The sequence below is a fragment of the Miniopterus schreibersii genome (assembly GCF_964146895.1).
Source record: "Miniopterus schreibersii genome assembly, chromosome: 13".
NCBI lineage: Eukaryota > Metazoa > Chordata > Mammalia > Chiroptera > Miniopteridae > Miniopterus > Miniopterus schreibersii.
The window spans coordinates 28,913,380-28,926,670 of NC_138113.1; the positions used below are offsets into that span (position 1 = coordinate 28,913,380).

Sequence of the window (13,291 nt, forward strand, 5' to 3'; positions counted from 1 at the left end):
TGGAGATAGTTTTACTTCTTTTCTAATCTTTATTTATTCTTCCTTATAGAGCTGGTAGGACCTCCAGTCCAAAGATGAATAGAAGTGATGAAACACATCCTAAAGGAGTTCATTCAGTATTTCAACATTAAATATTTTGTCTACAGGTGTTTCATAGGCTTTGATCAGGTTGGGAATTTCCATTCCATCCTTAACTTGCTGAGAGTTTTTGTTTGTTTGTTTTTTTGTTTTTTTAATCATGAGGGGGTGTTCAATTTTGTTAAATTCTTTTTCTGCATCTGTTGTGATGATCATACAGTTTTTCTGCTTTATTCTGTTAATATGAAGATTTACATTGATTTTTTTTTTACTGTTAAGTCGACCTTGTATTTTTGGACAAACCCTACTTGGTTATACATTTCTGGATTCAATTTGCTAATTTTTAAAGGAAAATTTTGCATCTATGTTCATGAGGGATATTTGTTTATAATTTTATGGTCTTAGGTTTTGTTTGTCAAGTTCTGGTGTCAGCTGTGCTGACCTCATAAAATAAGTCGGGAAGCATTGCCTCCTTTATTTTCCACAAGAGTTTGTGTAAGACTGGCATTATTTCAAGATTGTTTTGGCTATTCTGGAATCTTTACATTTCCATATAAAAGTTTGAATCAGCTTGTTAATTTTATAAAATAGCATCTTGGAATTTTGATTGGGGTTGCATTGAATTGGTCAATGTTGGTTACAGTTCACCGATGAAACCATCTGGGCTTAGAGTTTTCTTTGTAAGGTTTTGATTATGAAGTTAATTTAGTATAAATAGGGCCATCTAGATTTCTCTCCCTGGAACACTGGAGAAAGATTGATTTGGAGGGAGTGAGGAGTGGATAATATTTTAGATAGACTACATAATGCATGTGGGAGTAAATATCCTATTTTAGAACCTTAGATGGAAAGAAACTTGGGGAAGAGAGGAAGAGCTCCAGGGTGCAGCCATAGGGATAGGCTGACTGCCATGGAATCATGTCACCTCACTGGCAGTGTCACTGGGAAATGTTGACTTTGTGCTTTTTGACATTGGCAAACAAGTTCTGGAGAGACACTGGAAACTTTACCGTTATCCCAGCATATTTTTCATTAAGTTATAAGAGATACATATCATATTATGTTCTCATGCTTTTTATTTCTAAGTACATTTTTCATTTATAAGTCAATCAGTGATTTGCAGTGAATTTTTAAGTTATTAGTATAAATTAATGCCGCACTGTTGTACTAATCCATTTTTCCAGATTTATTAGTGAGATGTCTGTTTTGACATTAATTTATAGGGGTAATTTTTTTAATAAGGAAAAGCAAAGGACCTGAGTCATTCTAATTAGATAAGTGTACAGTTTCAATAGCACTAATAGAACTGTTTATTTCACTGACTTGAAAAGAAGAGTAATGGTGCTATAGCACTTGACTTTCTCAATCAGTCATATCTATGATTCACTAATGCACCTTCCGAGCAGCTGGACTTGGGCCTCTGCGGCATAGCTCTGTAAGTCTGTTTTTCCAGAAGAGGAAATACTTTTAGGGAGTGGAAACATGCCCCCCCCGAGTTAATGACCCCTGTATATACAGATCATATCTGTTATTGATAACTTCCCAGAAGATATGTCTTTGTTAAAGGACTTGAGCATTTACTTTTGAACATTAATAGATTCTTTATTAGAAATCCAACTATGTTTATAGTTAGAAATATATTGTCTTTATTTCATTTAAGTCCACTCCTATATAGCATTTAATAGACTGTACCATAGAGCCGTTCCCCTTCAGATAGGCGTACTGCTGGCTTTTTCTCCCCCCCACCCCTCCCGCTCCCTCTCCCCCTCTCTCTCCCCCTCTCTCTCCCTCCCTCTCTCCCCCTCTCTCCCCCTCTCTCTCCCCCCTCTCTCTTCCTCTCTTTCCCACTCCCCCATTCCCCCCCCTGCACAGCTGCACCAAATGTGGATGCAGTCTTACAATATAATGTTGCATGAAAGAAAGCAAGTTCTAGAAGAATACGTATAAATACATCATTTAAATAAAGTTCAAACACAAACCTCCATACGCGCATAATAAAACTAGATATTAAAACTCCCAGGGACATCGGCATTGCCACGGGCGGGGGGAGGTGGCCGGGGGCGTGCAGGGGCACCGCTGGTAAAGTGTTTCTTCAGCCCAGGATGAGCTTATGGTGGCCCGTTTGATGTTGCTTTATGTCCAACACACACATTGTATGTATGTGCGGGTATATACAGGGCGTCCCCAAAATGTACACGCGCTTGGCTGCCGTTATTAGTTCCGACGGGTTGGATCTGGGAAGAAAGAGACAGCAAGTGAGTTGCTCGCGCTCTCATTGCAACCCCTGCATGTAGACACTTGGATGGGGGGGTGGATGAACCCCCATTCTGGACAGAGTGCAATTTGTTGTGTTTTTGAAGCTTTAGTAGATGAAAACGGGGATGAGAGGGGAGGAAGAGGGTGCTTCCTCCGCTTGGTGGCTTGTGGCAGCCTCAGCCTCAGCGCAGCTCGCCCTCCCGGGGACTGAACGTGACCCCACCTCAGAGCCCCTGGAACAGGAACTGGCGGGCGGGGACTCTCTGCGTGAGGAGCTGAGGAGCTGGAACAGTTTTCCGTCACGTTCCCTGTTTCCTTCCATGTACTTAGCCCTGGACTTCTGCTCTTTAGAAGTTTCTGTTGGAGCTGGAAATCATTTTCTGTGACCTGTCTGAGAACATGCAATGATGCGAGTGGGCCCTGCGGTGCTGCTCACGTGAGTCCCCATCCCTGGAGGAAGACTGGCTGTAGAGGGACTTTATTAAGCGTCGTGCCAGGGTTGAAGAGGACCGGACTCCATGCCCCTGCTCGAAGGAGGCCAGGCTTGTCCCTTTTTGTGGAATAATAGAATCTAGATAAAGCTCGCCCCCCCCCCCGAAACCATTCGTGCTGAACTAAAATACACAGGGAAGTCAGTGGCCTTGAATTACACGTGTTTGCAGTCTTCATGGCTTTCAGAGACTCTTCATTCCTATTTAATGATTTTGCTGTACAAACTATTGTAAGGAATCAATTATGCAGTTTTTCAAAACCAACATGGCTATATTTTCATGTACTAATTTAGTTAGAAAGATGTGAAACCCTGCGGATTAACATGTTATGCCATCATTCTCAGAATGCCACTCTTAAAAATTGGATTTTGAACTTCTGGGTAATTTTAAATAAATATTTTTGGGGAACTTATTAATATTAAGTACAAAAAGAATTATTCATGGTCTTTCTTGTCTGTAGAGTTTGTGACAGGAATTACATGCTTGAAGGGCTCCTATGTCCTTTGATGTGTCCTTTCATCCATCTTATTTAGATATATGTGTGTTTACTTATTTGCTCATCCAAGAAGTATGTGTAAAGCTTCCATTAGATAATCAGGCACCGTGCTGTTCCAATGACACTGATGGAGAAAAACAGACTCAAGTCCCTGCCCTCTTGTAGCTAACATCCTTTAAAAATACTCAGAATTAGAACTAATGATGCCAAGAAGAGAAGGAATGAAAAAAAAAAGACAATAATTTCAGTTATTTTCTACATCCAAAAATAAAAATAAATAACTTATCTGGTATTTAAGGTTTTAAATTGAGTTCACTTGGTAATAAATAATTTTAGTTGCCATGCTGAAGAGCCTTGTCACTTACAGCTACTATTTATTGAGCACTCACTGAGTCCACATGTGCTAAGTGTTTACATGTACCCCATTTGGCAGATGAGAAACTGAGGCCCAGAGACATAACGTAGTTTTTGACCTTCCTACAGTCAGTAAATGGTGGAGATAAATTCGAATCAAATGCACGTCTATATGACTCCAAAGTCAGAATTCTTATCTATTGCTCACACTCTCTCTAACCACAGGATCAAGAGCAGAAAACAATGAAATTACAACATGTATTCGAACTAGATGCCACATATGGCCAAATCTAGAGATCTCAGAGTGTGCAAAAACAATGATCGAGATACATTGGGCATCAGAAGTAAGAGAGATGAAAACGAGTGTTTCCTGTACAAGGCGCAGTGCGGTGCAGTGTCTGGGTGAGAGCGTGTACGCCTCTGTGCGTGGGCAGGTGGGTGAGTGCCGGTGAGGGTTCATGCGTAAGTATATGTGCGCGTGTGCTTGTGCATGTGGTGGATGGTGGCGCTGTGAAATAATCAATAAATCAGATTCTTTGTCATGTAGGGCTCACAGCCCGAGAGGTGTGTTCAGAGCAGGCCTCGCTGTGAACCTAGGTAGACTGTGACAAGTGCAGAGGATTACGAAGTGATTTCTAAAGGCTGGGAGGGAGCCTACGCCACAGCAGTAGCAGTGGGATTGCAAAGGAGGGTGCAGGCTTCATAAAGACCACGTAAGGACAGAGAAACATTGGAAGGGAAGGTGGGAGGGGAAGGAAGAGAAATAAAACAAACAAAAGGAAGAAGAGGAGGTGCTAGTAGTCATCAAGAGCAAAATACAAACCCAAAGCTCCAAGAGCGAGAGTTGCTGTAGCGCGGTAGCCTGGTTCCCAGGTGCCGCAGTCCCGTCGCTGTACATTCTGGCTGATCAGCCAGCAAGTCAGCCAACTATATATGCAAACCTGGCCTTTCTTAGGAAAGAGTGGGGCTTCAGCTCAACCTAATGCATAGCCCTAGAATATATTTGAGGGGTTGGAGGTTAAGAGTGGCAGTAAAATGTTGGGCTCTGTCTTTGCCTCATACCTTCATCCAGCCATCCCAGACCTGCCTCCAGCAGCTCCAAACCCCTGCCACCGCTTGGGTTTAAGCATTTAGCTTCGACACCAGTTGGTGAAGTGACTGTATTAAAGTTGCCGTCATCAATGCTTTGGATTTTGGCTCAACTGGTTAGGGATTTGGTAGGTGCCAAAGGTGAACTCTGCATGGCTAAAGAACCAAAACAATTTTAAGATCATGAATTTAAGGCACTCTCACAAAGCTATGCATCTCTGTAATTTAAAAAAATCAGAACTGGCTGCTTTTCCATTTAGATGACCAGATGGAGGAAGTACGCCCAGGGTTCTCCTCATCTTGGAGTATTATAATCTCACGGGTGGGAAGTATAGCTGGTTACCTCTCCTCGTGCTTTTGACTGTCTAGTCACAAATGGGGCACTATCGAAAATGTTTGATGTAGAACATTCTGAGGAAGTGGAAATGATACTTTGAATTCAACAGTAGAACAACAGGCCTTGAAATCATGTGCCTCAGTTGGCATGGTGTAACACAATTGCTAGGCTTGCCTTCCACTCCCCAGATCCCTTGGTAATGTAAACTAGCAAATTAAGACTTACCCTGAAAATAACCACATGCGATTCTGCAATAGAGGTAGAATATTCCAGGAGCAGAAGGAATAGAGGTAGTGACGTTTTGCCATCTGGCAAAGCCACTAGACCAGATGGATTCACTAATGACTTCTCTAAAGTATTTAGTCAGACCTTTCTGAAGCACATGACTGGCATATTTAATTATCCTAAATTAATAGGACTTCTGCCAAATATAAACCTCAGTGCTTGAGTCATGCTCCTTGCTTAAAGAGGAGAAAAGGCATGAATAGCCCCAGAAAGCTGGTTTCACATAGATCTTTTTCATTAGTGAACCTTCTCATTACAAAATTGTTGTGTTAGTCTTAAGGCAGTATTCCTCCTTTTTCAAAGAATGAATTGTAAGACTAGTAGTGCTGATCACATTCACATTATCAGTAACAATTGTACTTGATGAGAACATCTGGGGGTTGAGGAATCGGATACGTATAGTCATCAGACATCCCTCCCTTTATCCTGCCTGTGGAAGATTTCAAACCACTTTTTTGCATAAGTTAATTTTTAATTTATTTTAACTTTTATATTTGTATCAAAGCAATATTGACACACAAATAAAAAATTATAGGCCTTATAATGAAAAACTTCCCCTGCCCCATCCTTTCCCACCCTTAATCCATTTCCCAAAGAAACACTTAATTCTTATGACTGTTCCTTCTGGTGGTTACCACCATATCTCAAAACAATGCGATTAATTAGTATTTCTTTTTTTTAATTCTCACCTGAGGATACATTTTCACTAATTTTAGAGAGGAAGGGGGAGAGAGAGAAAAACATCAATTGGTTGCCTCCCATATGCATCCCACTGGGTGCATACACCAAAAGGTAGAACCCACAACCTTTTGGTGTACAGGATGACACTTCAACCAATTGAGCCATCCGGCAGGGCTAATTGGTATTTCTTGACATTCATTTCAGACATGTTTAACTTTCCTTTTAATATACATGAGGATGTAGCTTATAGATACCATCCTTACATTGCTTCCGTTCTCCTTCCCAAAGGGTTATTTTATTATTATTATATATTTATATATTTATTTATTTATTATTTTTTTAAATTCCTTTAACATTTTGTCTTCGTAGCTTTAAGTTATATTTTTATACCTTTATTTTTTTGGGTCGTCAACTATAAACAGTATCTCTTGGCTCTGAACTTTGGATGACCAGGATATTAGTGACATATCAGTGATTTGGAATCAGCCATGGTGGGAGTATTTACATCATAGAAATCAACAAATGCAATGAATCAGGGCTTGGTTCATTGTTTTGTTGATTGTCTAGACTTAAGATGTAGAAGGATAAAAGGTTAATAATTCAGTATAAACTTAAAAGTGTGTCTTCTCTGTAGCCGTGACATTGTGAATAACATAAAAAAACTGAGCAGTTCTTGCTGGTTAGTCCAAGCTGGCTCCAGCATGCCACTGCATGGTTTGATCCCAAGCAGCCGGACCACTGTGCCCTTAACCAGTCTTTTATGTGATATTAAGGTATTGCTAGAATATAGCTTTATACCAGTACCGGTGTGGAAACACTCAGCATGCAAGATACATTGCATTTCTTTATTTTTAGAAATCACATTCATTCTCATTAGATGCACCACTCATCAAAGTTGTTGATGAGGGACCACTACTCAACCATGGATTTACAGGGCCTTGCACAGGTCAGCAACATGGCAGTGGACCCTGGTGGCCCGTCCACATTGCTCTCACTTGTATTCATTCCCATTCAGTCCACCAGGAAGGTGGGGTGCTCTCTGTGGCATCAGATGAGATCTCTCTCAGTGGTGGTACCCCAGGGCCAGCTGTAGGTCTAGGGACCAGGCAGGACCAGAACGCTGGCATCCCCACCCGAGGCCTCACTACCTCCAGGCCACCTTGTTCAAATAAAGCGTTCCCGTGCCTTTTCACCAGGAAAGCAACGGCCTTCCCCGCTGTCCTCAGAAAGTCCAGCCTCATCGCCTTGATGTACTTAAACCTCCCACAGTGGGAAGGTTCTCTCAGGGTTATCTTCAGGGAAAGGAGGGAGAAGACTTTCTCATACTTTCCTGGTGAGACTATTAAAAAACCAGAAAACTAACATACAAAGTTATTACTGAAAGAATCACTGAAGTAACCTCGGCAAAAATGAAATGAGGCTTTTAAAGGTGAAGTGAGAAGCATGAACATTTTTTTTTAATTCTCACATGAGGATATTTTTTCCATTACTTTTCAGAGAGAGTGGAAGGGGGAGAGTGAGAGAAACATCGATGTGAGAGACACACATCAATTGGTTGCCTCCCACTAGAGCCCTGACTGGGGCGGAGCCTGCAGCCGAGGTACATGTCCTAGACCAGATCGAACCCGGGACCCTTCAATCTGAGGGCCGATGCTCTAATCACTGAGCAACTGGCCAGGGCGAATCATGAACATTTTTAAATGCTGCATTCAGAACAAGTAACTCACATATAATTTTTTGCCTTCAGGAATCAAGCATGATTAGTGTTGATTAGTGTTTTTTGTTTAACCTCATAAAGTCATAAGCAAGGCTGTCTCTTTCCACGAGCCTATTAATTCTCATCTCCCCACACAACATATTTGGAAATCTTCATGATTGCATCCGACATCAGAAAGACATGTTTTTGCCCTCCTGGCATCCTGGAGAAACAAATCAATTCCTTCTCCTAGCAGGGTGATGAAAATCCTTCTCTGCAGTGCTTTCTATTGCTATGGTAACAGAAGATGGGATTTCCCAATGGAACTAGATTTATATATTCACGGAGAAAAGTGGCTCTTCAAAAGCTTGATCCCTTGTTTGTAGCCATGTGTACAATACAATCACTGCAATAAACCGAGTACCACAGGGATCTAGAATTACACCAAACCTCATGTAGCTGTGGAATGAGACCTCCATTGTACTGAGACCCTCAGTGAAAGGGAGTTGATTTTGAAAGTTTTAATATTAAGACGTTGCTGTTGTGACTATAATGCAGGTTTTCTTAGAAAAGCAGAGATTTGGATTTATGGACTTTCAAATGGAAGGTAGACTTAAACTATAAATAAGTAGTGTCAATACTTCCAGGCACAGAAAGACTCACATGTTATGATGTGGTAAAGGAGATGAAGGGAAGCCCAGAGTAGAACAGATATTTTGTGCAATCGCGGTACTTTCCATTTCTGTAATTTTCTCCAAGGAAGGACACAATAATTGGTCATTTCTCATGAAATCTCATCAGAAGGAATTCAGGGGTCATGATTCTTCCCACCAGAGCCCCTTGATAAGGGACCCCCTCTCTTTTAATCTGTTGGTTGCTCTGATGGCATTACCGTAGAGTAGCTTCTTCGGCTCAGGGCACCTCTGTGGAAGGAGCAAAGAACAATTTTGAAGTATGCAGCAGGGGGTGGATTTGGTTTTATATACATCTAAATGACAGGTATGAAAATATGCTTCTGAACTAAAATTTCAAAAGGTGTTTTGGGATTAGACAAAAACAGACCCTGTTCAAAATGACATTTTATGAAATTCTTGAATTTCTAAATGAAGAGATGTGGGGAAAAGGGAATAGATACTTTGATGGTAGCGTCAAACCTGCTTGTTAAATAAATGTTTCAGCAACGGCCCCATCACTGATCCCTTACATTATACTCCTGCAAATCCAGTGATTAAAGTCGGTCACGTTTTATTTGCCCCTCTCTTATGAGGTGTAAAAAGTGCTGTTGCAATGATATGACAAATTTATAATTAACGTAAATGCCCTTTGGCTGTGCTGTAGAAGGTACATGGATGCTTTATTGTGTTACCCAAATGAATGGTGCGGAGTTTCTGGGAAGCTGATAGGAAAGTAACAGTTGGCCAAATGAATAAAGGTTGTTTTCTGTTCTCCCTTTTCTTGACGTGGACATGAATAAATAGGAACATTGTGAGTCATTTTAAGCAATTGTGTTGCATGCAAGCCAGAGAAGTGAGGTCAGAGACTCTTGGCTTAGAATTCGAGAAATCGATAATTTTCTTAATGTAGTCAAATGACAAAGGAGGAACATGGGTCAATGTGGTATCATGGGCTGAGAAGAGATGATTTCAAGAACAGCGTAAAGGAACTTCTGGCAACCTCCCCGCCCAAAACAAACAAACAAAACAAAACAAAACAAAAAACAGTTCAAATGTGAACTTTTTCATAAATGTGATAAATTTATGGGCTTTACTATGAATTACAAGAATAACAATAATCAGAGTAAAAATATTTCAAATCCACAATGAGGTGTTTTTAGGTCACTCTGCTAAGTGAATAACTTAGACTGATATTTTGAAGGCCTCTTTAGTTGAAAACTTTTTTCATTTGCCTTTCATTCAAGGAACTGAGAAAAGTCAAGAATCATGAAATCATAGAAAGAATGATGAATTAAGATTTTTTAAAATTCTGGGTGCTTCTGAACCTCAGGGATCTACCAAGTATCTCAAGCATTTTTATTTTTATCTATTTACTTATATTTTTAAATTTATCTTTATTGTTGAAAGTATTACAAATGCTCCCTTCCCCCCCCGTTGACCCCTCCTCCCCACTCCCCCCCCCCCCCAGGCCTTCACTGCACTACTGTCTGTGTCCGTGGGTTGTGCACATATGCATGCAAGTTCTTTGGCTAATTTCTTTCCACCCACCCCTTCCCTCTGAGAATCCTGTCTGTTGCATGCTTCCATGTCTCTGAATATATTTTTGATTGTTGCTGTTGCTTGTTTTTTCTTCTGGCGTAAGAAAGGTCTCTGGTCATCCATTTAACTGGGGGACAGGGAAGTGGTCCTGAGGGTCAGTGAGGGAGGACGGCAGTAGGGGTCGCCCAGCCTAGGCCAGAGTGCAAGGGGAGCAAACCTCGGCTAAGGCCGTGCTTGGGCCACGGGCCTGGCGTGGGGTGCTGGGGACTCCTGGAAGACCAGCTGCACTCAGCTCCGGGGTACAGGCCGGGGTGGGCCCGTTGGTGAGGAAGGGCGTGGTGCTTGGATCCTCTGCAAGAGGTGGCACTAGGTTTGCTGGGATGCCCAGGAAGGGACCACAGTGGCATGAAGGCCACCGTGACACCCTATGCTGCTTGGTGGCTGCAGAATTGTGGGGACCACACATGGAGCCCCGAGAGAAGCAGGAAATAGCCTGTTTTTGAAAGATGTGCTGCACGCACAGAGGCAGGCGTGTGTGGGTTGTATCTACCTGATGCCAGTTACACAAGTGATGGTGATAAAGAAACTTCTGTCAAGTGCTTTGTGCCAGGTCTTGTGCTAAACGCTCTATATTCATTGCATTACCTATTTGTATATAGTATCTTCATTTTATAGATGAGGAACCAGAGGCAAAAGAAATCAAGCAATATGTTCAAAGAACCAGAGGTAGTAAGGGGCGGCCAATGTGCAGATCCAGGGGCCTGATTCCAGAGCATATACTTTTATTAAAATCATGCTGAAATTGAAAAGAAAAAAAACCCCTACTTTTGTTACTGTGTAAACAGTCATCTGCTAGTTTTTTTCACATAGGTAAGGTGCTCCTTTTTGTTTTGTTTTAATTCCCAATACCTAATTTTAGAAAGGCACAACTTCTTTACACAGTGAATTTAAAACATTAGAGTGAGTTCTCAGCTAGGAATTATAACGATACCATTTCTCTCTCTTGACTGCTACATACTCCTAGAAATTCTAGTTGGCATTTGACTAAGTTTTATTTTGATTGGACTGCAGAGGGAAAATGCCACACAAGCCACAAGCATAGTAATTAGTAGTTAGGACTCTTGGTGTCACAGTAATCAATGTAAACTAGGCAGTTTCATTTAAAATACCTAATCTATGGCAACAGAAACAGCTCTTGACTCTGGACTCCTCCATGCTTTGAAATCCTAATGAGTATGGTAGCCGGCTTCTGCAAGCAGGTTTCATTAATTCTGAGAAGTGCACTTTCTCCTAGCAACAGCATTTCCCCTAAATTAAAGTCAAAAGCTAATCGGAAAGCTGAATAATATCTTCAAAAATCAGTAAGTAAATATCATGACATAGAACAGTTTTAGAAACATATAGAAGATTTTCCCCCCCAAAATTTTATTTACTTATTTATTGTCCATGAGTTTTTTCTTTTTTCTTTTTTGCTCAATCCCTCCACTCCCCCAACCCAGCCACCCCGTCCTGACAGCTGTCAGCCTGCGCTCTGTCTCTATTTTGCTTGTTAGTTCATTTTGTTCATTAGATTCCACATATGAGTGAAATCATATGGTGCTTGTCTTGGAGAACATTATGCTAAGTGAAATAAGCCAGTCAGAGAAAGACAAGTAGAAGATTTTCTAATCATAGAATTATAATAGTGTCTCATTTTCAAGGTAATCAAGTGGGTAAAATCAGATGAAATTATTGTTAAATTGTGCTAAGCCCCTCTTTGCCAAAGTTGAACATTTATATTTAGACCAATTGGGTAATTAATTACTTGGGGGAGGGGAGCAGTTCAGCTTTTTCTTGTTAGATGGTGAAAATGAGAACAAATGTGGATAAAAGATGATCAGTTGTTTTCTTAACTGTGTTCAGTAGGAGGCTGTGAAAAGAGACCTTTTTCTTTTTCAGCCTTGCCTTACACCCAGATAAAACTCTTGTTGCAACTGGCCAAGTTGGGAAGGAGCCATATGTGTGTATATGGGATTCCTATAATGTCCAGACAGTGTCTATTCTTAAAGATGTCCATACACATGGAGTTGCCTGCCTGGCTTTCGACTCAGATGGACAGGTATGGATCTTTTTCTATTTTCATTTCCTTTAATATTTGCTTAGAAGTCACTTAGAATTATAACACGTGTAGCCTATAGGCTTAGAAAGTCTACCAGCCCTTGCTGTCTCCCTCGGCGGCCTCTTAGAGTCTTCGTCTGTCTGACCCTTTTCCAAGCTTGTGGCCCTGACACCCAGCTCTGAAGAAGCCCATTTTGGTTCCCCAGTCTCACCATCTGGTTGAAAAGCCTCCATAAAGGAAGCCATGGGCTCAGGCTGCTCAGGCCGGCCCGTCCTGACTCAGCACTTCCACTTTGTCTTCCATCGTTAGCTTCCACCACAAACCCTGAGCATCGCCTTGGTTCCCCTTGCTGTCAGGCCACTCATCTCCTGATAATTCACTGAGAAGATTCCCCTCGACTCTTTCCCCTGAGGTCACTTCTGACGACTTCTTCCTACCCACTTGCCCTCAATTCAAGCAGTCCCTGGGCCATCGTATTTCTTAGTGATTTCACTGCTCTGTAATGTCCTCGGCGTGGCGGGGACAGGCCTGTGCCCCTCTGCGCGCCCGCGTCCAAGGGAAGGGAGCTGGCGAGCGGCTCCCGCAGGCCCCGGCGGGTGCAGAGTGCGCCCGACCTGGCCTCCCGCACCTTCTCCCATTGGCTTTTGCTTTTGGTTTTCCAGCAAACACCCTTCGTCAAAATCTGCTCTAACGCAGTGATTCCAGCCTGTTTCATCTCAGGCACACAGAAACTAATTACTGAAATTCTGCAGCGCGCCAACAAATGGATTGTTTGGCCGATCTAGCAATAAAAGGGTCATTTTGATTCATTCGCGCTGGACGGCTGTCCTGTGTTTTTACTTGACAGTCGAAGGGGAAGAGGCCAGTGCCCCTGACTAAACAGCCAGGTGTTGCTCGTCTTAAACCTTCTTGGGCCCACCTGGCGAAAGCCGCTGTTCTGAAGCGTCCCGAGGGAATGTCCGGGCCCGGGGGTCACCGGCAGCCGTGGCTCCCGCTGCAGGGGCGCTGGGCCCACTCGCTGTCAGCGGGCAGAGTGAGCCCGCCGCCCGCCAGGCCTCAGGCCCGCCCCACCCCCTGGACAGAGTCCACCCAAACTGAGTGACATTTCGAAAATGACAAATGGCCATCGCCTCTCAAGCCACAAAAGGCAATATAAATGCTCCTCAGGTAGCTGTGGGGTCTGTCACTACAAATGAACAAAATAGATGCCTTCTGGC

At 42.4% G+C, this 13,291-nt stretch overlaps 1 protein-coding gene across 3 annotated transcripts in view; it reads left to right on the top strand.

Annotated features, from left to right (window-relative positions):
- The window catches only part of EML6 (EMAP like 6), a gene marked incomplete at its 5' end in the record, with an annotated part of 179,068 nt that overhangs the window by 43,187 nt on the left and 122,590 nt on the right, over positions 1–13,291 (top strand). For all 3 annotated transcript variants that reach the window (XM_081156748.1, XM_081156749.1, XM_081156750.1), the window contains one exon: positions 11,915–12,074. In XM_081156748.1, the coding sequence (XP_081012874.1) occupies positions 11,915–12,074 (160 nt within the window). The remainder of the gene's footprint in view (positions 1–11,914; positions 12,075–13,291) is intronic.